The 27,976-nt window shown below is 37.2% G+C and overlaps 1 protein-coding gene across 2 annotated transcripts in view; it reads left to right on the forward strand.

Moving 5' to 3' along the window:
• Positions 1-27,976, forward strand: part of camkmt (calmodulin-lysine N-methyltransferase) — a 483,770-nt gene that overhangs the window by 231,075 nt on the left and 224,719 nt on the right. For both annotated transcript variants that reach the window (XR_009827287.1, XM_062059074.1), the window contains exons 4-5: positions 19,752-19,812; positions 25,118-25,169. Coding sequence is in view for 1 of the 2 variants with exons in the window: in XM_062059074.1 (XP_061915058.1) it covers positions 19,752-19,812; positions 25,118-25,169 (113 nt within the window). In the remaining variant the exon portion in view is untranslated. The remainder of the gene's footprint in view (positions 1-19,751; positions 19,813-25,117; positions 25,170-27,976) is intronic.

Raw genomic sequence — 27,976 nt, forward strand, 5'->3', positions numbered from 1 at the left:
ATATCTAAGTTGCTCAGACACTTTTGTGTTCACACAAGTTTGGATTAGGGTATGTCGTTTCCAAAGTGGGGAAGACGTTAATGCCTCTTGTTTTCATGTTAGCATTTAAGCTAGGGAGCTGGCGCCTGTCAATCCGGGAGTTTATCAAAGGGCTGTTACCAATCAATTTTGGGAAACACTGTCCAAGTAGGATGCCGCACAGTTTTTGGCTGTACCAATTTGGGAATTTTGATGGCACACATGCTTTTCTATTCCGTCAGATCCTGTAGTCACCTTGTAAGGCGCATTATCACCCCCTCTTGGATGGGACGGGAGCATCATCCACCATAACAAAGGATTTCTGCCTTGTTTCTCTTGCATGTAGCATTGCATCAGCTGCTTAGCTATAAAGTAGGAGCCATAGTAGAATTATTTGATGTTGGAGTGCTCTTGTTTAATTACTACAGACAAACCTAGTGGTGTGTACAAGTATTTTAATAGTCAGGACGAAACATAGCGAGGCTGCGTTTCAGTTTAATGCTGCTAAAATCTGGAACAAGAGATGTGAGGCACGTTCAAATACAGGAATAAAAACGTCTTTGTGGAAGTCGCTTTTTAGCAGTCCCACTGTCAGACACGGCACAGGAGCCAAGCGTGCAGGTTTAACAAGGTTTTAATAAGAATGCTTCAACAAAAGTTTTTCTCTCCAGCAGAACGTGACCTTTCAGTCACTTCCGTATCCTCTCTCCCCTCCTGCTCCCGGCCGCTTACGGACTGTATCCCTGCAGACTGTATTGATTTATATTGATATATAATGTATATATTGTGTTTTTTATGTTGATTTAATAAAAAAACTAAACTTTTTTTTTTTTTTTTTTAAATTTCTTGTGCGACAGGTACCGGCCCGTGGCCCGGTGGTTGGGGACCACTGGTGTAAAGTTCTAACTTATATCTCCCTATCGAAGCGCTAAAACATACCAGTGTAGTGGGTTTACATAATTCACCCAAGGAACTTTAGTTATTAGAGAGTTCCGGTCGGACGGTTTTTCACGGGACACATTTCCGGGCGTTGTTGTTGCACTAGTGAGCCACGGATGAGAAGATGCTGCTCTGTTATTGATTTAAGGAAAGTCTGAATGTCATTAAAACAGTTAGCTCCATCTTTTGACACTTCTTCCACTCCCGTCCTTGCACGCTACACCGCTACAACGCTACAACAAAGATGACGGGGAGAAGACGCTACCGAAGGTGATCCATGTAAATAAGACCGCCCACAAAACAGCGCATCCTGAAGCGACTGTCAGAAAGCGACTTGAAGATGATCTGTGAAACATCATCTATGCAACATTTTGACCAAAGAACCACCATTAATTGTTATGTAGACCACAAGGTAGTGTTTTACATTTAGAAAGAAATCATAATAGGACTCCTTTAATGCTCCTTTAAAGACCTGAATAGACCCGCTCATCAGCATTGTGCCTTATAATCCGGTGCGCCCTATGGTCCAAAAAATACAGTAGCTGGAGACATGTGTTGCTTTATATTGATGATTTAATGTGTATTTATGGTTTTATTCACCTTATTGTAAGTGTATGCATCTTGCATCTTTAATGCACTTTAAATTGCCCTGCGTAGAAATTGTGCTCTATACATTTGCCTTGCAACGGTGTGTTTATGTCCAGCAAAGCTAATTTAAAACTGTCATTGCCGTATGTTATTTATAATAAATAACACGACAAATGTTTTTAATTTTATTTAATATTTCCTGTATTTTAAAATATTATTACTTTGAACTGTTTTATATTTTAATTTTTTATCCTGTAAAGCGTCTTTGAGTACTCTGAAAAGCGCTATACCAAATAAAATGTATAATTATTATTAATTAGCCACCGATTCAGACAATTATTTATGTTTGTATTCATAGCAGTTTCAATTTGATAATTAATTGAAACCTTTCTTAATTTTTCCATTTAATCCATAAAATTATTTCAAATGACTGAATATAATTTCATGTTTTACAATTTTTGACGTGAATAATAATTTAAGAAAAAAATGTACATACATTGTCAGTTAATCCAGCAAATTATTCAAAATGTTATGTTTTAATTGTAAATTAATATTACATGTCCAATTAATTACTCTGGGATACCATAGTACTTTTTTCTTTTCTTTTTTAAACTGACCATCATTTACGAATATGCAAAAACATAACAAATACATATTGTCTTTGTCTCATTTATTTATTTAGTTTTAAGATGTTTACTGCACTTGATAGCATTTTAAAACCACGTTTTGTATTGTTGGTTCCACTCCAAAATATTGATATTAAACACAGCTTATAATCGTTTACTCATCAGTACACTCTGCACCTCTGCACCAATGTCTTCTGCAATCTGTCAAGCAATAACAACACAATTCCGCACGCGCGCGATGGTCTTGTGAAGTGTGTGTCCCCCCTGTCAAGGCGGTCTGGGGTAATCCGGGCCTCCAACTAAAGTAGCCGTGTGAGAGGACAGATTGTCAGTTGATCATGGCCAGCCGAGAGCCTTATCCCTTATTGGATCGGCCATGGAGGAGGCTTAGGAATTATCTGAGGCCTCGCTTAATGTGGAGCCGGATCAGCGCCAGAGAGCCACACGGCCCCGAGACACACACCGGGCCCTAAGGAGAGCCACTGTGTGTGTGTGTGTGTGTGTGTGTGTGTGTGTGTGTGTGTGTGTGTGTGTGTGTGTGTGTGTGTGTGTGTGTGTGTGTGTATACAACATGAAGGTGTGTGTGCACAAAGCAACATCCCTGCACACTTAACCCCATCTTGACACCGTCCCGCTCACTACGCTCCCTTGTCTACATTTCGCCATCCAATATGTCCTCCTCCTTGTACCCCCCAGCCCCAGCTCCACCTCCTCCTCTTCATCATATTTTTTTTCTGTCACCCTAGTATGTCCAATATTCCCCAATTCAATTTGACTTCCTGCCTCCCTGCATAAAGAAGAACCTTCACCCTTCAACTCTTCACATAGTTTGTCTTGTGTGCATTCAAACGTGTTTCCTTATACATTATTCATATAAATAGCAATTACAATTATAAACTAACACATAGCTAAGAGTTGGTCCAAATCATCACTTCTCAGATAAGTATTTATTTTAAATTAAAGGTAACTATCTAAAATTATTTTGAATTATTTTATTTGTAATTATTGAAAAATATTTTAAAAAATATTATGCAACAATGTGTCAGTCATCGTGCATTTTATAACATTTAATTAATCTATTTCATTTCTTTTTTGTATCATTTCATTTCCTTTATTTTTTTTTTTTAAATAAAGAAAATACAGCGACAATGTCTATTAAATGTAACTATTTTTATTGTGGTTTATTTTATATAATGTAAAAATATTTTTAAAAATATAAAGCCGGCAATGTCTCTTCAATCATAATGCATTATATTTAATTAAACTTGTATTTTATTTTAAATAGTGTTATCTTATTGAAAACAAGTGTATTCTAAATTATTTTAAAATATTTAAAAATATAAAACCAAAAATATGTCTAATCATCATGTGTTGAATAAACTAAACTATTTAATTTTATTTCGATTATTTTAAAATATTCAAAAATATAAAGCCAACAATGTCTCTTCAATTGTCTTATATTAAATTAAACTTTGATTTTAATTGATTTTTAATTATTTTAAAATATATAGCTGACAATGTCTCATCAATCATCATGCATTAAATTTAATTAAACTTTAATTTTGTTTAAAAATGTTTATCTTATTGAAAATAAGTGTATTCTAAATTATTTTAAAAATATTTTAAAATATAAAACAAACAATATATCTAATAATCATGTGTTGAATAAACTAAACAATTTAATTGTATTTTGATTATTTTAAAATATTCAAAAATATAAAACCAACAATATACTGTATCTAATAATTTTATTTAGATTATTTTAAAATAATTAAAAATATAAAGCCAACAATGTCCCTTCAATCGTCTGATATTAAATTTAACTATTTGATTTTAATTTTATTTTGTTTATTTTAAAATATATCGCTGACATTGTCTCTTCAATCATCATACATTAAATTTAATTAAACTTGTATTTTATTTCAAATAATGTTATCTTATTGAAAATAAGTGTATTCTGAATTATTTCAAAATATTAAAAAATATAAAACCAACATTATATCTAATCATCATGTGTTGAATAAACTAAACAATTTTATTTTATTTCGATAATTTTAAAATATTCAAAAATATAAAGCCAACAATGTCTCTTCAATCATCTTATAATAAATTAAACTTTGATTTTAATTGATTTTTAATTAAATAAAAAAATATAGCTGACAATGTCTCTTCAATCATCATGCATTACATTTAATTAACTTTAATTTTATTTTTAAAATGTTATCTTATTGAAAGTAAGTGTATTTTAAATTATTTTAAAATATTTTAAAATATAAAACCAACATTATATCTAATCAACATGTGTTGAATAAATTAAACAATTTAATTTTATTTTGATTATGTTACAATATTCAAAATTATAAAGCCGACAATTTCTCTTCAATCATCTTATATTAAACTATACGATTTTAATGATTTTTTAAATTATTTTAAAATATATAGCTGATATGTCTCTTCAATCATCATGCATTAAATGTAATTAAACTTGTATTTTATTCTAAATAATGTTATCTTATTGAAAATAAGTGTATTCTAATTTATTTTAAAAGATTTAAAAATATAAAACCAACAATTTATCTAATCATCATGTGTTGAATAAACTAAAACATTAATTTTATTTTGATTATTTTAAAATATTCTAAAATATAAAGCCGACGATGTCTCTTCAATCATCTTATATTAAATTAAACTATTTGATTTTAATTTATTTTTAATTATTTAAAAATATATAGCTGACAATGTCTCTTCAACCATCATGCATTACATTTAATTAAACTTGTATTTTATTTTAAATAATTTTATCTTATTGAAAATAACTATTCTAAATTATTTTAAAAAGATTTAAAAATATAAAACCAACAATATATCTGATCATCATGTGTTGAATAAACTAAACAATTTTATTTTATTTTGATTATTTTAAAATATTCAAAAATATAAAGCCGACAATGTCTCTTCAATCGTCTTATATTAAATTTAACTATTTGATTTTAATTAAATTTTAATTATTTCAAAATATATAGCTGACAATGTCTCTTCAATCTTCATATATAATATAGATTAAATTATTAAATTGTCTTATCATAATTCACAAAAATCAAAAATGGTCCATCTAACATCAGCTATCATGGTTAATTTAATGTATTCAATTTTAGTTTTGTTTCTTTATTGACGTAAGATTATTCAACATCAACACCTGAACCAATATATTTCAATCCAACTATTCATTTTGTTTTTACCGAAGATGTCTATCCGACCATCATTGTTTAAATCGTAAAAAAAGAAATAATAGAGCAGCAAAAAATAAGTAACAAATAATGCTTTAACTGTGTTTTGTTTGGTAAGAAGACAAGTGTGAGGAGTGTCCCCTTCGTCCCGAGCAGCACTGACTTAAAGTGGCTTATCTCCAGAGTTATTTCAGGAGGTATTTCCCAAATTGTACCTGGATCTCCTACAGTTCTTCGCTAATTCCCTCACCTGATCCCCTGGCTGAGGGATGCACTGAGAAGAGGATGTCTGGGTTACCGGGTTACCTCTCCTGGATAAGCAGAAGAAAACAGAGGGATGGAGGAGTAATTCCATCCCCTTTGCTTGTGATTACTGACAGCTACTGAGGTCAGATTAGTGCTAGCCTCATGGCCTTAAGTCTTGGAGTTTCCAGGGTAAGTCCCAGGTCACCAGCCCGCCGTGGACGGATGAGGGCTTTAGGAACGTGGCCTCTGCTCGGGCAATTATGGCGATGGTGCAAGTGCGTGTACTACAGTAAATGTGGAGTTATTGCTTAGCAAAGAACATGCAAACTACTTTTTAATGTCAACCAAAATGACAAATGGATGTAAATCCAGATTACATTTAATGGCTTCTTCCTTGGTGTCTTCAAAAAGGTTAAATGTTAGTTAAATTTGCCAAACATGACCTTTCGGATGAACATGGCTTCCTATCTTGGCGGATCTTAGATCTTTAAGATAATCTTGAAGAGAAACTCTACAGTTGTTTACAGGGATCTAAAAATGGGAAGACTTAAATGAGGCATAAGTGTCTTTACAAAGTGTTGTCGCCAACTACTGGCCTGGCATGCATATTACCTTCATGCAACATACCTTCCTATCTTGGCAGATATTAAATCTTTAAAATAATCTTGAGGAGAAACTACAGTTGTTTACATGGATCTAAACATGTGAAGACTTAAGTGAGGCTTAAGTCTCTTTACAAAGTGTTGTCGCCGACTACTGGCCTGGCATGCATATTACCTAGGGATGATGTTTGATAAGAAATTATCAAATTCGAGCCCATTATCGAATCCTCTTATCAAACCGATTCCTTATCGATTCTCTTATCGAATCCAGATAGGTTGTTGTATATGGGGAAAAAAACACAATACTTGGTTTGACAAAAGCTCACTTTTATTTTATAAGAATAAAATAAAATAAATAAATAAATACAGACTGTTGTTACCCTGCTAAAAAAATCAAATAAAATAAATAAATATTGACTGTTGTTACCCAAAGTATATTAAGGGGGATTTTTCAGAAAAACAAATATATACAGTAACACAAAAACAACCTGTCTCTGTGATCACTGTAGGTGTATAAATAATAATATAGTGTTAAATAAAATCAGTCCCTTGGGCACGAAACCGAAAATAATGCAGCTCTCCAAAAAGTGCACTTCTGCTGCTATTGGAACATCCTTCTGGGGTCCATCAGTTAACCTATTTTTACTATAACAATCTACAAGGTTAATATAGGTTGCTTCTCTTTCTTCCCCTCCATTTTTCTGCATTCTTTTGTATCTCTAGTTTTCATTACGTATATGTATTGTTGCATTTGAACAACTGTATTGTTGATAATAGAGGTAAATTATTGGTATTGTTCATTATCAATAGCGCTATTTCTATTGGTATTTGTATTGCTCCATTTGTAGTGTAATAATGCTCATTGTCATTTCTGTATTATTATTTATTTCGCTAATTGCTTCTTTGCTATCACTTTTACCATCATACTTGTACATATCATATTTTCTGATGTTGCTCTATTGTTGTTGTTCTTGCTATTGTTGTGTTTGCTGTTGTTTTTGTCTCTCTGTCTAATCCCCCTCTTTTCCCCACAATTCACCCCTCTGTCTTCCCTTTTTTCTCTCTCTATCCCCTCCTGCTCCGGCCCGGCTGCATCAAATGATAATATAAATACATTTAATAAAGTCAAATACAAATAAGGCAACAAGACACGTATCCTACACTCCTCTTTTGTAAAGTAAATCTGAACAGCCGATATGGGCATCTACATGAACTGTATGATTTGCCTGAGGAGCTGGACAGGACCAAAAAACCCCCAAAAAATGGATTCGAGTCCATGGAATCGGTTCTTTTTTTATCGAATGGTTTCTTTCTTATCGAACAACCGGGAGAACCGGTTTCGAACATCATCCCCAATATTACCTTCATGCAACATACCTTCGTATCTTGGCGGATTTTAGATCTCTAAGACAATCTTGAGGAGAAACTCTACAGTTGTTTACAGGGATCTAAACATGTGAAGACTTAAGTGAGGCTTAAGTGTCTTTACAAAGTGTTGTCGTCAACTACTGGCCTGGCATGCATATTACCTTCATGCAACATACCTTCCTATCTTGGCGGAGCTTAGATCTTTAAGATCATCTTGAGGAGAAACTCTACAGTTGTTTACTTGTGGAGACTTAAGTGAGGCTTAAGTCTCTTTACAAAGTGATGTCGCCAACTACTGGCCTGGCATGCATATTACTGTTTATTTCAGTTGTTTTAGAATGTCGTCTGTATACGTGAAACAAGTCAAAGCGGTTGTTTTTACTTGGTTATTGCCGCGTAAACTTAACCTACTATCGTGACCACAGAATGTGATCAAAAGAATGTCGCTAAGTCAAATCACAGTGAACCATAATTTAGTACCATCCATCCATTTTCTACCGCTTGTCCCTTTTGGGGTCGTGGGGGGTGCTGGAGCCTATCTCCGCCCGCATCTAGTACCGACATTTGTTTATTTGAATTCCCTATGACAGTTTTTGTCCAACGTTTGTGCGTTTTAATGTCATTGTTTAGGTAACACATAGCCTCACGGACCCTTACAAGTGTTTTTTAAACTCCACAGTTTTTTTTTTTCAGGTTTGAATGTCGTTTTTTTTACATGAAACATTCTTGTTTTTACTCGATGTTTGTCATGCGAGCTGTCAAATGTTGCTTTTTTTGCTTTGTCGACCATTGAATGTAGCTTAGCCAACGCACAATGAACCAAAAACAAGTATTCGATAATGGGTTTCACTATGTAAAGCGCTTTGAGTCACTAGAGAAAAGCGCTATATAAATATAATTAATTTCAAATTTATTTTAATTCCTTATCAAATATTTAATCAAGACCTATGCATTTTTTTGTATAATTTTTTTTCAGGTCTCTACAGTTTTTTCAGATATTTTTTAAGGTTACTGTATTTTCCAGACAATAGAGCGCATCACTATAAAAGCCGCGGGCATTAAATTTTAGAAGAAAAAAAAAATTCCATATATTACCCGCACCAATTATAAGCCGTAGATATATACAGTGCGAGATTAGTTATATACACAGAAAGATTTTGTAAATATTTATTTCCGTCCTTTAATTGTTTCCAAACGGTGACTGTAACACGGCAGTAAAACAGCTGATCAAACAAAACAGAAGTCATCGTCATGGACCCACGAGCTGCGGAAGCTCGCTCTGCAATCAGCTAAACAGACTCAATAACTTCACGATGACGTTTTGCTGAGATTTCGAAACTGAAACAATACAAAAAGAATTCCATTGTAAGTTAATAATACTAACACAGACACTTGTTAACGTAACCATGATCATCAAACTTATGACAAATAAAAGCTTGGCATATCTCACATTGCAAGTAATGAGTCTATATCAAATATACAGTATTTTTTTGTGCTACTTGAGCCGCATCCACCAATTTTTTTTACATATTTTTACATATACTAGCTGCAGATATATACCATGTGAAATTATATTTACATCCTTTCATTTTTTTCAAGCGGTGACTGTAACACAGCAGTAAAATGGCTGATCAAACAAAACAGAAGTCATCGTCATGGACCCACAAGCTGCGGAAGCTAGCTCACCAATCAGCTAAACAAACTCAAAAACTCCACGGTGACGTTTTAGTGAGTTTATGAAAACTGAAACAATACATAAAGAATGCCATTGTAAGTTAATAATACTAACACAGACACTTGTTAACGTGTTAGCATATTAGCTAATGCTAACGACGCTGGCATCATAGAGCCCGTACAAATATGCATGAAAACACTCCTACAGATATCACCCATGGGACGGTTTAGAAAGCACTTTTTTTTTTGTTAAATTGTAATGAATGAAAAATCCTTTTCCAAGCAGAAACGCTATGGACGGTTTTGCTTCCGGTTCAAGGCATTAAAACAGGAAGTACATGTTAACCCGCAACCCGAACTCGTCCAAAAGATGGCGCCCTAGCACACAAACAAAAACACACCATTTCGGCGTTTCTGCTTGGGTTTAATGCAAACTATTAAACACGAAACATTACAGAATAGAATAGAATGCCTTTTATTGTCACTATACACAGGTACAAAAAGATTAAAAGCAATTCCAGTATCAGTGCGACAGTCTACAAATATGCAAAACATAGGAAGGAAAGAAAAAGAAAAATAGTGCAAAAGGGGTTAAGGTGCTCAGTCCAGTCCTGAGAACGAATGTTCTGAATGTGTTGTTTAAATATTATACTATATCCATATATACAGAAGCATTCAGACTGTGGGTGGAATGTAAAAATTGCACATTATAAAAATTGCAAAATTATGGCCGTTAGTGTAGACAAATCCATTAATTAGCCACATTTTTTTCTAAGTTGCAGGGTTCAAAGCGTAGGGGAAAAAAGTAGCGGCTTATAGTCCGGAATTTACGGTAGCTTAGACAAGTCACAATTAACCAAATACTCTAAATCAGTGTTTTTCAACCTTTTTTGAGCCAAGGCACATTTTTTGTGTTGAAAAAATGCGGAGGCACACCACCAGCAGAAATAATTTTAAAAAAAACTTCAGTTGACAGTAAAAAGTCGTCGCATTGTTGGATATGACTTTAAACCTTAACCAAGCATGCATCACTATAGCTCTTGTCTCAAAGTAGGTGTACTGTCACCACCTGTCACATCACACCGTGACTTACTTGGAGTTGTTTTCTGTTTTCCTGTGTGTAGTGTTTTAGTTCTTGTCTTGCGCTCCTATTTTGGTGGCTTTTTCTCTTTTTTTTGGTATTTTCCTGTAGCAGTTTCATGTCTTCCTTTGAGCGATATTTCCCGCATCTACTGTACTTTGTTTTAGCAATCCAAAATATTTCAGTTGTTTTTATCCTTCTTTGTGGGGACATTGTTGATTGTCATGTCATGTTCGGATGTACATTGTGGACGCCATCTTTGCTCCACAGTAAGTTTTTGCTGTCGTCCAGCATTCTGTTTTTGTTTACTTTGTAGCCAGTTCAGTCTTAGTTTCGTTCGGCATAGCCTTCCCTAAGCTTCAATGCCTTTTCTTAGGGCCACGTACCTTTTCTTTATTTTTGGTTTAAGCATTAGATACCTTTTACCTCGACAGTTTGTTTTTCAGGTTTGTTGAAATGTCTTCTATTTACATAAAACCTTTAAAACCTTCGTCTATTGTTATTGTCATGTAAACGTAACCAATTAACGTGCAGCCTCATTAATCCTCACATATGCTTTTTACCGCTCTACATGTTAGCGCCTGCCGCTGATTACTTACTACATTAAGCTGACACACACATGCGCAAGCATAAACACACACATACGCACACACACTTTCCTCATCTCGTAATTGAAGGTGAGAAATAATTTCATTATCCGCAGGAAAGAGTAATCTGCTCTCGACTCTTGATCCCTTCATTTCCTGCAGAGCACCTCTCGCTACCTGGGAGGTGAACACACACACACACGCACAGACACACACACACACACAGACACACACACACACACACACACACGCTTCCTACTATCACCCTGGGCTATTAATGTTATTGGCGTCCGGGATTAACCATCAGATTGACATATGCTTTACAAAGCTTTATTGCTTAGCGCTGCTTTCACACACGCGCACACTGAGGATGTTTTATATGGAAGATGGTTAATCTGTGCGCCTGATTAAGGAGCATTGAAACAAAAAAAGAATTGATGGTACGAGTATATCATCGGCGTATGCCGACGCCACTCCTGCCGTTTCTTTACCCCCCCTGTGCTGTCTGTCCGCCGGCTGTCAGGGAGGATTGGCCGGCCCAGACCGTCAATGCAGGGGTCAAAGGTTACCGTCAGGGCGCCGTCGCATTTCATGAACCCGAGGGCAGCCAATTTAAAGGAGGGGAGCAGAGGGGAGGAATTAGCATGCAGTTTAAGGCGCACAATAGCTGACATGCACTTATTGTAAAGGATGAAGCGCAGTGTCCAGATTTGGTGCCAGCAGAACAAGCCGTTTAACCTCCTGGCCTTTTGTCAGAGCTGCACGTGAAGGACGTTGAAGCGGCCCCTCGTCATACTGGAGATATTTGCCATGTTCGTTTGATCAAGTTTAAATTGTAATCACAACCTTTTGTCCCTATACAATTACAACTTTATTCTTGGAAAATTATGGTTTTGTGTTTTTTTAAATATGTTATTGTAAAGTCCTGACTTACCCCCACATAATTTTTTATATACTGTATATGTATGTGTGTATTTATACTTGTATGCATATGTATGTGTGTATATATATATATATATATATATATATATATATATATATATATATATATGTATATACACTACCGTTCAAAAGTTTGGGGTCACATTGAAATGTCCTTATTTTTGAAGGAAAAGCACTGTACTTTTCAATGAAGATAACTTTAAACTAGTCTTAACTTTAAAGAAATACACTCTATACATTGCTAATGTGGTAAATGACTATTCTAGCTGCAAATTTCTGGTTTTTGGTGCAATATCTACATAGGTGTATAGAGGCCCATTTCCAGCAACTATCACTCCAGTGTTCTAATGGTACAATGTGTTTGCTCATTGGCTCAGAAGGCTAATTGATGATTAGAAAACCCTTGTGCAATCATGTTCACACATCTGAAAACAGTTTAGTTCGTTACAGAAGCTACAAAACTGACCTTCCTTTGAGCAGATTGAGTTTCTGGAGCATCACATTTGTGGGGTCAATTAAACGCTCAAAATGGCCAGAAAAAGAGAACTTTCATCTGAAACTCGACAGTCTATTCTTGTTCTTAGAAATGAAGGCTATTCCACAAAATTGTTTGGGTGACCCCAAACTTTTGAACGGTAGTGTACATATATATATATATACATACATATATACATATATGTATATGTATACATACATATATGTGTATATGTGTTAATATACATAAATGTGTATAAATGTTTATACTGTATGTGTGTTTGGGATCTGCATAAGTCCTGAAAATTTGCGCACGTCTGTCTTTGTAGTCCGTGTCAACAACGTAGTCGATAAGCTTCTTCTTTTTCTCTATCTTCTTGTTATGGGACATTCATCCTCCGCTGGTGCCATTTTTAATATAAAGTAGCGTAAAGTTCTTGCTTATATCTGTCAGTAAACTCGCTATGAAAGCGCTAAAACATACCGGTGTAGTGAGTTTACATTATTCATCCAAGGAACTTTAGCTATTAGAGAGCTCCGGTCGGACGGTATTTCACGGGGCACATTTCTGGCGTTGTTGCACTAGTGAGCCATGGATGAGGAGATGCTGCTGCGTTGTTTATTTAAGTAAAGTCTGTCCATCTTTTGACACTTCTTCAACTCCCGTCCTTGCACGCTACACCGCTATAACAAAGATGACGGGGAGAAGACGCTGTCGAAGGTGAGCCACGTAAATAAGATCGCCCACAAAACGGCGCATCCTGAAACGACTGTCAGAAAGCGGCTTGAAGATGCTTTGTAAAACATAATTCATGCAACATTTTGACCAAAGAACCACCATTACATGTTATGTAGACCACAAGGAAGTGTTTTCCATTTAGACATTTTTTTATATATATATGACCCCTTTAACGCGCCCTATAATCCGGTGTGCCTTTTGCATGAAAATAAACCTGAATAGACCCGATCATCGGCAGTGCGCCTTATATTCCGGTGCGCCCTATGGTCCAGAAAATACGGTACATGTTTGTCTATTATCATTATAGTGTTACCTTTCCCAATTTAACAAGCTTATTTCTTGTAAAGATATTACTTTAATTTCATAATATTGGAAATGTATATTTGTAGAAAAAGTCACATTTATTGTATAAAATCCTGTATTGTGCTTGTACTTTAACATTGTTCTTGTAAAACCAGTTTTTTTACATACATAATATAATCTTTAGTATTTACCGGTATATCTCTCCCCCTGTAGTTTATCATTAACTTGTGGGTGTGACCCTCAGACTCTTCCTTGGTATTGAGTCCCCAACAAGAAGAAAGTTGAAAAGTGGTAAAAGGTTACACCAATCGATGAAGCACTTGTCTGCCCGACGCCACCACCACGAGGACACAAGGACCCAGCAATACATATCCCGACACTCTCTAGATGCACACTTCTCCTTTGGCTGTCATTCTGTGTGTGTGTGTGTGTGTTGGTGTGTGTGTGTGTGTGTGTGTGTGTGTGTGTGTGTGTGTGTGTGTGTGTGTGTGTGTGTGTGTGTGTGTGTGTGTGTGTGTGTGCTGTCAAGTCCATATGTGCTTTTTTTTCTAATGACGAAAAGGAATATTTGGACACTTTATCAATAGGCATTATTAAATCCTGCTTGCTCCAGCTAATCTTGGCAAGCAGGAGCGAGGACACACACACACACACACACACACACTCACACACTGAGAGAGGGAGGGAGCGCCGATGTCCGCCCCATGACTTGAAGAGAGAAGCGTTTGTAAGCCGCTTATTATATTGACTGCAACGCCTTCAGCCTGGCTGGTTTCTGCTCTCCTGTCTTCTATCTCCTTCTACCTTCTTTCCTCGCTCACTTTTTGCAGCACTTCCTAACTACACCCCACCCCCCATCTTTACACACACACACACACACACACACACACACACACACACACTTTTCTTGTATTTGTCACCTTCTTGAGACCTCCAAATAATGCCTACCTCTGTAGGACCACCCTTTCTAAATATATAAAGATTTGTATTTACAACATTAATAATGTATACATACCATGCAAATATAAAAAAGCTTGTTGTGAAAAAATGAGTTGGAATTTTTACAAGAAAAAGGTCACAATTTCACAAGAAAAACTTAGAATTTTGGCAGTAATATAATAAAAGTCGTAATTTTACTCAGCGCAAGTCAGAGGTTTACAAGAAAAACTGAACATGTGTGCAATATTGTGATAAAAGTTGGAATTTTACTCAATAACAGTCGCAATTCCATCCATTTTCTACCGCTTATTCCCTTCGGGGTCGCGGGGGGGGGGGGGGGGGGGGGGGGGGCGCTGGAGCCTATCTCAGCTGCAATCGGGCGGAAGGCAGGGACAAGAAAAGCTTAACATTTTGGCAATTTTATGAAAAGAGTCGTAATTTTACTCGTTAGAATTCACAATTTTTATAAGAAAACTTCAACATTGTGGCAATATTATAATAATAATCGGAATTTTACTTGGCAAAATTATGACAAAATTCATAATTTTACTCAAAAAATGTCACTATTTTCTAAGAACAAAAAAATTATTGGCAATATTGTGGAAAAAAGTCAGAATTTTAGATGACAAATGTCACCATTTTTCATTAAAAAGTAATACTTTTACATACACAAGTAATAATTTTACAAGAAAAGATTGCAATATTACAGAAACAGAAATAATATGAGAAATTGTTCAAAATTTTTTAAGAAAGAAGTCGACACGAGTATTTTATTTTTTATTTTTTGTTTGTAATTGGTTTTTAATCTGCATGATTTACTTCAAGGTATTACAGTATGTATTTTATTTCTTCTATTGATTTTGGCCAAAGGGGGCGCATTTCAATTTCTTACACACACACACCTGTTATTACATATGTTGACCAGAGGGGGAGCACTTCAAATTTTTACACACACCTCTTATTTCATATGTTGACCAGAGGGGGAGCCCCTTTAAAACCGACACACAGTCAATTTGAAAAATCCCTCCTTTTTGGGACCACCCTCATTTTGATAGATTTCACCACCAGGGGTGCAAATGAGACATTCTCTATTAGATGCAATGGTTTCCCGTATTGGGACCATGATTTATGTCCTAACTTGTTCACCGCTCCTCATATGGAAGGTACTTTTTCTTGTTGATGTCTCAAGAAGGGTAGAAATACAAAACACACACACACACACACACACACACACACACACACACACACACACACACACACACACACACACACACACACACACACACACACACACACACACACACACACACACACACTTGAGACCCCAGAGAAATGCCTACCTCTTTAAGACCACCCTTTTTAGATATATAAATATTTGTATTTACAACATTAATAATATATACATACTATGCAACTATAAAAAAAGGTCAGCTTTTAGTCAAATGTTTTGTTGTTGTTGAATTTTTTTGTTTGTAATTTGTTTTTAATCTTCATTATTTACTTCAACACTGCAAAAAGTCAGTGTTCAAAAACAAGAAAAAAAATACAAAAATTAGGGGTATTTTACTTGAACTAAGCAAAATTATCTGCCAATAGAACACGAAAATTCAGCTTGTCAAGACTTTCCAAAACAAGTAAAATTAAGTAACCTCAATTAATCCCAAAATACCTTAAAATAAGTATATTCTCACTAATAACAAGTGCACTTTTCTTGGTAGAAAAAAAAGAGACCTTTTTGCTCAATATGTTGAAAAATATTCTTAAATTAAGTAAATGCTAGTGCCATTATCTTGACATAATGATATGCGCTCGGCATCATGATTTTTTTTTTCATGCTTAAAGTAAGAAATTATTACTTTAAAAAAGTAGTTTTATACTTCTGAGTGTCGATGACACAGCTTTGCAACAGTTCATATTCTAGTTTCAAGCATGTTTTACACAATATAGGTCATAAAATCTCAGCTACAAGCTGTAATATCTTACTGACATCATTTATGACCAAAAACCCTTAAAACAAGTAAAACACTCAACATAAAATCTGCTTAGTGAGAAGAATTATCTTATCAGACAGAAAATAAGCAAATATCACCCTTATTTGAGATATTTATCTTACTTAGATTTCAGTTTTTGCAGTGAAGTTATTACAGTATGTCTCTATATACATATTTATTTTTCTTAATTTTGGCCAAATGGGGCGCATTTCAATTCCTTACACACACTTGTTATTTCATATGTTGTCCAAAGAGGGAGCAATTTTACAACCGACACACAGTCAATTTGAAAAATCCCTCCTTTTTGGGACCACCCTCATTTTGATAGATTTCACCACCAGGGATCCAAATGAGATCTCTATTTTTGGTTTTTTTGTAATGTGCTTAAGGCCGATGACAAACGAGTCACGGACCACAGATGGCCGCCGTGCCGCACTTTGGGCAACCCAGCTGTAGACGCTAACTGTTAATGGCCACTATACTCTTAGTACCGTAGTGTTTTTGTTCATCCTATGGTCACATATGGGACACGGGTTGTCTTACGTCAGCACCGGAAGTCGTAAAATCAGCTGTTCACCTGGCGGGTTTTTTTGGGAGGGATGAATAGGGAATTCCTTCTTTAGCTGCTGTCTTGTTTTATCATACATTGCTGCCTTTGCACCTGTCAATGTTTACTTTTGTATGCGCATTAAATCAACAAAAAAAATCCTGACTTTGGAGCAATGTTCACGGACTCTAGTATTTGGCTCTCAATTAGATGCAATGGTTTTCCGTATTGGGACCATGATTTCGGTCCTAACTTGTTCACCGGTCCTCACATGGAAGGTACTTTTTTCTTGTTGATGTCTCAAGAAGGGTGTAAATACAAGAACACACACACGCACACACACACACACACAGATTGTTCTCATATCTGCACAACTCCTACAGTACATGGCGACACACAAACGATGCTCGCATCATGCATGTCTCCTCCAAAGCCAGAAAGCTAAGGTTTGATTCAAATTAATGTTTGTGCTTCTTCTACTGCCAAGGTGTGTGTGTGTGCGTGTGTGTGTGTGTGTGTGTGTGTGTGTGTGTGTGTGTGTGTATGTGCACGTGTGTATGTGTGTGTGTGTGTGTGTGTGACATCACAGCACTGAGCATCCAAGTGTGTGTTACATGCAGAGCTGAAGGAGAAGGGCTGACAGTAGGTGATAAGCCAGATAGGCCTGCATGTTGTGATTATCACCCAGTGGACCTCTTGTTACACACGCACACGCACACACACACACACACACACACACACACACACACACACGCACACACACACACATTTGCACAATGAGGGACATACACACTTGGATCAGAAGGAAAGGTGGAAGCCACCTGAGAAACCACAAGCTAGAAAACACAGCTGATATCCATTGGTTTATGCCACTCATAATAATATTTATTACTATTATTATTTTTGTTAACCCGTCCGCCTTAAGTTCATTGTAAAAAATTAGAGATGTCCGATAATGGCTTTTTTGCCGATATTCCGATATTGTCCAACTCTTAATTACCGATTCCGATATCAACCGATACCGATATATACAGGTTGAGGTGGGGGGGGGGGGGGGGGTGTATATTGTAGCGTCCCGGAAGAGTTAGTGCTGCAAGGGGTTCTGGGTATTTGTTCTGTTGTGTTGATGTTGTGTTACGGTGCGGCTGTTCTCCCGAAATGTGTTTGTCATTCTTGTTTGGTGTGGGTTCACAGTGTGGCGCATATTTGTAACAGTGTTAAAGTTGTGACCTGTATGGCTGTTGACCAAGTATGTCTTGCATTCACTTGTGTGTGTGAAAAGCCGTAGATATTATGTAATTGCGCCGGCACGCAAAGGCAGTGCCTTTAAGGCTTATTGGCGCTCTGTACTTCTCCCTACGCCCGTGTACCACTCCGTACAGCGGCGTTTTAAAAAGTCATCAATTTTACTTTTTGAAACCGATACCGATAATTTCCGATATTACATTTTAAAGCATTTATCGGCCGATAATATCGGCAGTCCGATATTATCGGACATCTCTAGTTATTTTATTTTGCTGTGTGTGGGGAAACAAATAACATTTTGATTTGTATTATATTGCTCGGTATATACCTGCCTAGTGGTTAGAGTGTCCGCCCTGGGACTGGAAGGTCGTGAGTTCAAACCCCGGCCGAGTCATACCAAAGACTATAAAAATGGGACCCATTGCCTCCCTGCTTGGCACTCAGCATCAAGGGTTGGAATTGGGGGTTAAATCACCAAAATGATTCCCGTGCGCGGCCACCGTTGCTGCTCACTGCTCCCCTCACCTCCCAGGGGGTGGAACAAGGGGATGGGTCAAATGCAGAGGTTAATTTCACCACAACTAGTGTGTGTGTGTGACTATCGTTGGGACTTTAACTTTTATATTGTGTTTCAGTTAATTTTTTTGTCAAAAAATTTAAATAAATACAAATCCAAGTGCATGCACATTTGGTGTTGTTGCCGCTGAGGTTTCTTTTTTTTAGATGCACATCTTTGCACATTGTCGCTTGCGTTTCTTTTTTCGAAATGCGCATATTCTTGCAAATTGAACATTTTTGTACAACCTGTAAATTTTTTAAATCTGAAATTTTATTTTTATTTACCTTTTTTTTGCCAGTTAGCTTACGCGGTGATTCACAAGTGAACATTTTATCGATTTTCTTGCATGTCCAGCACATGTTGAAAATGTGAAAATAAAGAGAGACTGCGTTTACGCTGCAGGCCAAAGTGGCCCAAATCTAATTTTTTCCAAATCTGATTTTTTTTTCCGGCTGACTCTTTACATTGCAAGCAAAGTCTGATCTTTATCAGACTCCAGTGTAAATGCGCACAGGCCCCAATGTGGCTCCAATGTGGCTTCAACAAGAATAAGTGATTATTACATGTTAACAGAAGTGTATATAGAACATGTTAAAAGAGAAAGTAAGCAGATCTTAACAGTAAATAAACAAGTAGATTAATAATTCATTTTCTACCACTTGTCCTTAATAATGTTGACAAAACAATAGGTAGATAAATGACACAATATGTTACTGCATATGTCAGCAGACCAATTAGGAGCCTTTGTTTGTTTACTTACTACTAAAAGACTTGTATGTACTATAAAAGACTGTCTTGTATGTTTACTATTTTATTTAAGGACAAACTTGCAATAGGAAACATATGTTTAATGTACTGTAAGATTTTTTGTTAAAATAAAGCCAATAACGCAATTTGTTGTGGTACCCTTTATTTAGAAAAGTACCGAAAAGTATCGAAATACATTTTGGTACCGGTATAGGGACAACACTAGTGTGCAGTGTAAACGGGGCCATAGATGACTTTGACTTTGATAAGATGGTGTTTTGACGCTCATGTATTTGTGTGTGTTCTCAGGTGTGTGGCCATCAGAGGAGGCCATGGCTCATTACTGTCTGCACAACCGCCACATGTTCAAGTAAGTTCCCCCTCACCTGCACAGCCACCAACTGTCTCCTCAAAGACTACATGGCGTGCGACAATAAAGCTGCATTTCCCCCCACAGAACAAGGCTATATTTTATAATAGTTCCAGCCTGTCGAAAGTTAGTGCGCCATAGAACGACCCTAAAGTCGTACAACTCCGAATTAGGCCGAAAAAAAAATGCTTCTAATTAGGGCTGCACGATTTTTGACAAAAAAACGTAATTGCTACTTTTTTTTCCCTCCAAAATGCCGATGCTATTCAACTTGCGATTTTAATTTTTTTGTACATTTGGATGCATAAAACTGTGAAAATAACGAGTGAAAGAAGACATGTTACTTTTAGACAGTCAGTCAACATATTCTTGTCTCAAGGTGCCACACATTAGAACAATATGCAATAATTAATTTACTTTGAAAATATTTGGCTTCATGCAGACTTACTCAGAGGTTTTGTCTACACCATGCTCTGAAACTGAAGAAATAACTGACAGTATACAGTGTTTATAATGTAATGTAATCATTATACATCATATTAATGCAAGTGATATAAACTTGTATTTCTCATAACTGTAGAAATGTTTACCATTGTACTGTAATTGGAAGGTAAAAAACTGTATGCTAAATAAAAAAATAAAATTGAGCTTAGATAAGTATTGAACATCTTAAATTGCATTTTTTTTTCTTCCAAGTTGCAATAACGAGATCGGACGTTCATCCGTGTTGATGGGCTCATATTGCCCATCCGATTTGAAGCTGAAATCATTATACATCATATTAATGCAAGTAACCATTTAAAAGGATATAAACATGTATTTCTCATAACTGTGGAAATGTTTACCATTGTACTGTAATTGGAAGGTAAATAACTGTATGCAAAATAAAAAAAACAAAATAAAAACAATAAAATTGAGCTTGGATATTCTAAAGCAAGGGTCTCAGACACGCGCCCCGCCGGCCAATTGCGGCCCGCGAGACGTTATTTTGCGGCCCGCACCTTAATATGAAAATGTAATGTTGGTGTGGCCCGCGAGTTTTATATGAATGGCGCTTGAGAGCGTCATACTTGCCAACCCTCCCAATTTTTCCGGGAGTCTCCCGAATTTCAGGGCAACCATTCTCTCGAATGTCTTCACCCAAACAACAATATTAAGGGCGTGCCGTGATGTCACTGCCTTTAGCGCCCTCTACAACCTGTACAAACAGCGTGCCAGCCCAGTCACATGTTGTACAAACTCCGTTTCCATATGAGTTGGGAAATTGTGTTAGATGTAAATATAAACGGAATACAATGATTTGCAAATCCTTTTCAACCCATATTCAATTGAATATACTACAAAGACAAGATATTTGATGTTCAAACTCATAAACTTTATTTTTTTTTGTGCAAATAATAATTAGCTTAGAATTTCATGGCTGCAACACGTGCCAAAGTAGTTGGGAAAGGGCATGTTCACCACTGTGTTACATGGCCTTTCCTTTTAACAACACTCAGTAAACGTTTGGGAACTGAGGAGACACATTTTTTAAGCTTCTCAGGTGGAATTCTTTCCCATTCTTGCTTGATGTACAGCTTAAGTTGTTCAACAGTCCGGGGGTCTCCGTTGTGGTATTTTAGGCTTCATAATGCGCCACACATTTTCAATGGGAGACAGGTCTGGACTACAGGCAGGCCAGTCTAGTACCCGCACTCTTTTACTATGAAGCCACGTTGATGTAACACGGGGCTTGGCATTGTCTTGCTGAAATAAGCAGGGGCGTCCATGGTAACGTTGCTTGGATGGCAACATATGTTGCTCCAAAACCTGTATGTACCTTTCAGCATTAATGGCGCCTTCACAGATGTGTAAGTTACCCATGTCTTGGGCACTAATACACCCCCATACCATCACAGATGCTGGCTTTTCAACTTTGCACCTATAACAATCCGGATGGTTCTTTTCCTCTTTGGTCCGGAGGACACGACGTCCAAAGATTCCAAAAACAATTTGAAATGTGGACTCGTCAGACCACAGAACACTTTTCCACTTTGTATCAGTCCATCTTGGATGAGCTCAGGCCCAGCGAAGCCGACGGCATTTCTGGGTGTTGTTGATAAACGGTTTTCGCCTTGCATAGGAGAGTTTTAACTTGCACTTACAGATGTAGCGACCAACTGTAGTTACTGACAGTGGGTTTCTGAAGTGTTCCTGAGCCCATGTGGTGATATCCTTTACACACTGATGTCGCTTGTTGATGCAGTACAGCCTGAGGGATCGAAGGTCACGGGCTTAGCTGCTTACGTGCAGTGATTTCTCCAGATTCTCTGAACCCTTTGATGATATTACGGACCGTAGATGGTGAAATCCCTAAATTCCTTGCAATAGCTGGTTGAGAAAGGTTTTTCTTAAACTGTTCAACAATTTGCTCACGCATTTGTTGACAAAGTGGTGACCCTCGCCCCATCCTTGTTTGTGAATGACTGAGCATTTCATGGAATCTACTTTTATACCCAATCATGGCACCCACCTGTTCCCAATTTTCCTGTTCACCTGTGGGATGTTCCAAATAAGTGTCAAATTTATCAGTATTTATTGCCACCTTTCCCAACTTCTTTGTCACGTGTTGCTGGAATCAAATTCTAAAGTTAATGATTATTTGCAACAAAAAAAAACTTTATCAGTTTAAACATCAAATATGTTGTCTTTGTAGCATATTCAATTGAATATGGGTTGAAAATGATTTGCAAATCATTGTATTCCGTTTATATTTACATCTAACACAATTTCCCAACTCATATGGAAACAGGGTTTGTATTTGGCTTCTGAACACACACGTAAGTGACTGCAAGACATACTTGGTCAACAGCCACACAGGTCACACTGAGGGTGACCGTATAAACAACTTTAACACTGTTACAAATGTGCGCCACACTGTGAACCCACACCAAACAAGAATGACAAACACATTTCTCGAGAACATCTGCACCGTAACACAACATAAACACAACAGAACAAATACCCAGCACCCCATGCAGCCCTAACTCTTCCGGGCTGCAATATACACCCCCGCTACCACCAAACCCCGCCCCCCCATATGGCTGTATGTCTTGCAGTCACTTATGTGTGTCTGCAGAGGCCACATACAACATGTGACTAGGCCGGAACGCTGTTTGTATGGTGAAAAAGGGGACGCGACGACAGTTTGTAGATGACGTTAAAGGCAGTGCTATCACGGCACACCCTTAAAGGCCTACTGAAATGAATTTTTTTTATTTAAACGGGGATAGCAGATCTATTCTATGTGTCATACTTGATCATTTCGCGATATTGCCATATTTTTGCTGAAAGGATTTAGTATAGAACAACGACGATAAAGATTGCAACTTTTGGTATCTGATAAAAAAAAGGCTTGCCCCTACCGGAAGTAGCGTGACGTAGTCAGTTGAACATATACGCAAAGTTCCCTATTGTTTACAATGATGGCCGCATGAAGTGAGAGAGATTCGGACCGAGAAAGCGACAATTTCCCCATTAATTTGAGCGAGGATGAAAGATTTGTGGATGAGTAAAGTGCAAGTGAAGGACTAGTGGGGAGTTGAAGCTATTCAGATAGGGAAGATGCTGTGAGAGCCGGGGGTGACCTGATATTCAGCTGGGAATGACTACAACAGTAAATAAACACAAGACATATATATACTCTATTAGCCACAACACAACAAGGCTTATATTTAATATGCCACAAATTAATCCTGCATAAAAACACCTGCGTGTTTGTTACGCTAGCTCCTAGCTCCTCTGCTAGCTCCTAGCTCCATAGAACACGCCAATACAATTCAAACACCTGATCAACACACACAATCACTCAGCCCAAAAGACTGTTCACCTAACCCAAGGTTCATAAAGCTTATATATTTTTAAAAAGTTACGTACATACGCAAAAAAAAGTTGCGCACATACGGTCAAGCGATCAAATGTTTAGAAGCCAAAGCTGCATACTCACAGTAGCACGTCTGCGTCTTTGTCATCCAAATCAAAATAATCCTGGTAAGAGTCTGTGTTGTCCCAGTTCTCTACAGGCGTCTGTGTATCGAAGTCAAAAGTCCTCCTGGTTAGAGTCTCTGTTATCCGAGTTCTTCCATCTTGACTGCATCTTTCGGGAATGTAAACAAAGAAGCGCCGGCTGTGTACTGTTGTTGCTGACTACGTTCGAAAAATACCTCCATTTCGCACCGACAACTTTCTTCTTTGCTTGCTCAGCTTCCTTCTCCATAATGCAATGAACATGATTGCAACAGATTCACGAACACAGATGTCCAGAATACTGTGGAATTATGAAATGAAAACAGAGCTTTTTCGTATTGGCTTCAATGTGGAAGGCATACCCGTGTTCGCCGGTCTACGTCACGCGCATACGTCATCCTCAGAGGCGTTTCGAACCGGAAGTTTAGCGGCAAATTTAAAATGTCACTTTATAAGTTAACCCGGCTGTATTGGCATGTGTTATAATGTTAAGATTTCATCATTGATATATAAACTATCAGACTGCGTGGTCGGTAGTAGTGGGTTTCAGTAGGCCTTTAATATTATTGTCCGGGTGAAAATCGGGACAAATTCGGGGGAATGGTTGCCCCGGGAGATTGTCGGGAGAGGCACTGAAATTGGGGAGTCTCCCGGAAAAATCGGGAGGGTTGGCAAGTATGTTGCTAGGGCGGGATAGCCATTCAAAGAAGGTGAATTCATTAAAAAGTGCATGTTAGATTTTTTTAAGAAATCTTTTGTTGCGGCCCAGCCTCACCCAGTTTCTGCATCCAGTGGCCCCCAGGTAAATTGAGTTTGAGACCCCTCTTCTAAAGTATATCCAAGTTGACCTTCTACGGTATTGTTCCCTTAGAGGATATGCAGTCTTTCTTTAGAGCGCAGTATTCACTTTAATGCAAACGCACCTCTTTACACGCGTCCCCGGGCACCGGGCGCTGGAGAGCACCCGAGCCAACCTTTGATTTCCACTCAAGGTGGAGCGTCAAACCTTTGATTTCCTGTTTTAACATTCAAGAGGCAGGTGGGCAGGAAGAGAGGGCTATTGATTAGCGTAGCGCCGTGAAGGTCAGCCTGAAATGCGGGAGGCAGAGTCGAGGGGAGGATGCAGGCGGGTGGAGATGGAGGGGAAGGCGAGATGAAAGCAGGGAGAGGATGGAGAGAAACAACACCGTCATGCCGTTTGTGTCCTGATGATTGACAAAACCTGTTGATTGAATTGATAGTTTAACCCTTAACATGTCTCTTTTGGGTCAATAAGCTTATTCCCACTCTGTCCTCTTAGGGGCGCCGTTTGTGAGTTAGGAGGAGGCATGACTTGTCTCGCAGGACTCATGGTAAGTGAACTCATCGTTTTTTTCTTCCCAACATGCGCTCTAAAAAATTTAATTTTGACACAATCCACGAACGAGGTGGACAAACATTGGCGAAAAAATGTTACACAACTATATTTTGGCATTGTTTAAAAATATGCAAACAAACATCTACAAGGCTAAATACATCCTGTGGTGTACCACAGGGATCAATACTTGGACCAAAAGTGTTTAAACTTTATATAAATGACATTTGTAAAGTTATAAAAAACTTTTTAGTTAGACTTAGACTTAGGCAAACTTTAATGATCCACAAGGAAAATTGTTCAACACAGTAGCTCAGTTACAATGATGGAAAGTGTAAGGATGGAAAGGACAATGCAGGTATAAATAGACTAATATAGCGATAAAAAATCTAACACATATACGAATATATACATACTATGTGTACAGTATATTATATATACAAATATATTATATTATGTCTATAACATCATAAAGTTAGTATTATTTGCAGACGACACGACTGCTGTTTGTTCAGGAGAGAGAAACTACTAGAAATAATAACAGAAGAACCAGTGAATTTGGCACGTTGTGTAATTTGTAAATAAAAACAGAATACAATGATTTGCAAATCCTTTTCAACTTATATTCAATAGAATACGCTGCAAAGACAAGATACTTAACGTTCGAACTGGTAAACTTTTGTCATTTTTTGCAAATAATCATTAACTTAGAATTTAATGGCAGCAACATTTTGCAAAAAAGTTGGCTCAGGGGTTTTTTTACCACTGTGTTACATGGCCTTTCCTTTTAATCACACTCAGTAAACATTTGGGCTGGCTTTTGAACTTTGCGCCTATAACAATCCGGATGGTTCTTTTCCTCTTTGTTCCCGAGGTCACAACGTCCACGGTTTCCTTAAACAATTTGAAATGTGGACTCGTCAGACCACAGAACACTTTTACACTTTGCATCAGTCCATCTTAGATGAGCTCGGGCCCAGCGAAGCCGGCAGCGTTTCTGGGTGTTGTTGATAAATGGCTGTGGCTTTGCATAGTAGTGTTTTAACATGCACTTACAGATGTAGCGACAAAATTTAGTCACTGACAGGTTTTTTGAAGTGTTCCTGAGCCCATGTGGTGATATCCTTTACACACTGATGTCGGTTTTCGATGCAGTGCCGCCTGAGGGATCGAAGGTCACAGGCTTAGCCACTTACATACATTCTCCAGATTCTCTGAACCTTTTGATGATATTACGGACCGTAGATGGTGAAATCCCTAAATTCCTTGCAATAGCTGGTTGAGAAATGTTGTTTTTAAACTGTTCGACACATTTGTTCACAAAGTGGTGACCCTCGCCCCATCCTTGTTTATTCCATTTCATGGAAGCTGCTTTTATACCCAATCATGGCACCCACCTGTTCACAATTAGCATGTTCACCTGTGCAATGTTCCAAATTCGTGTTTGATGAGCATTCCTCAACTTTCTCAGTCTTTTTTGCCACTTGTGCCAGCTTTTTTGAAACATGTTGCAGGCATCAAATTCCAAATGAGCTAATATTTGCAAAAAATAACAACTTTTTCCAGTTTGAACGTTAAGTATCTTGTCTTTGCAGTCTATTCAATTGAATATAGGTTGAAAAGGATTAGCAAATCACTGTATTTTGTTTTTATTTACCATTTACACAACGTGCCAACTTCACTGGTTTTGGGTTTTGTACATGTGCAGAAGTGTACATTATTTCTGAAATCAGCGCACAGTAAAAAGAATGTTTGAGTGCCTAAAGTGTGTGTGTGTGCCGCTGCAAAACATTTGTGGAATTTTCACGCATTTAGCCATCAATACAGCGATATATTACATTCTTTAACATTCGTACACACTTACAAGGAACCTAGGATACATCTTGTTGTTTTTTTTTAGTCACACGGGCATGTTACACGGGCTCCATCTACACAAATGGAACCAACACACGAAAGTCACCTTCATGATCTGTTGTCAAATAAGGCTTAAAACCATCAAATAATGTGACACAAAGCAAAAAGTCTTGCTTCTTAAAGTTGTTCCATCAGCTGGAGGTGTGACAGAGATTGTATCCAAAACAGCTGACTGTTAAAAACACTGGCGGTAGTGTCGCAGCCACTTTCCAAGCCTATTTTGACGCATCTTTTCATCCATGCAGTATTAAAATAGCATAGACTGACATGTCCTCTCTTGCGGGGCTGTCCTGGCGGAGTTTCTTAAATGCCTCAAATGTCCAGCATTTTGAGTTAGGGTTGCGTGTATTTTCAATGTACGTTCAGGATTCAGAAGGGGTTGAAAACTAATGTTTTAAAGGCCCACAGCACATTCTAAAAATAATATTAAAATAAACAAAAACATAACAAAAGTAAAATAAAAAAAAGCTTAAAGGTGAAATGTAATTTAGAAAAAGTTGCAATGTTGACTAATAAAACAAAACTGTTTTTTTTTTCTTTCAAACTGTCATTGCTCAAAACATAATATTGAATCAAAATCAATGTTATTATGAATTATTGACCTAGCCAAGGCTCCGATTACTTCACATCAAATATTCCACTTTGAAAAATATTTTTGGTGGAAGATTTTGCATGTTTTGTGTGTTTGCCATTAAAAACATAGTTTTGTTTGACAAAAAAGGGCGGAAAACAAACAAACAAAAAGTTATTTGCTATAAGTTTTAGTATGTCAGCATCTTTTTGCACTTGTATGTTAGAAATGTTTGATGATACATTGGAATTGTTCTATTGTCATTATATTATCTACATTTTGGCAAATGTCATGTAAATCTAAAGAAAATGTAATTCAAC

Source organism: Entelurus aequoreus, linkage group LG09 (assembly GCF_033978785.1).
Source record: "Entelurus aequoreus isolate RoL-2023_Sb linkage group LG09, RoL_Eaeq_v1.1, whole genome shotgun sequence".
In the NCBI taxonomy this organism is placed as follows: domain Eukaryota; kingdom Metazoa; phylum Chordata; class Actinopteri; order Syngnathiformes; family Syngnathidae; genus Entelurus; species Entelurus aequoreus.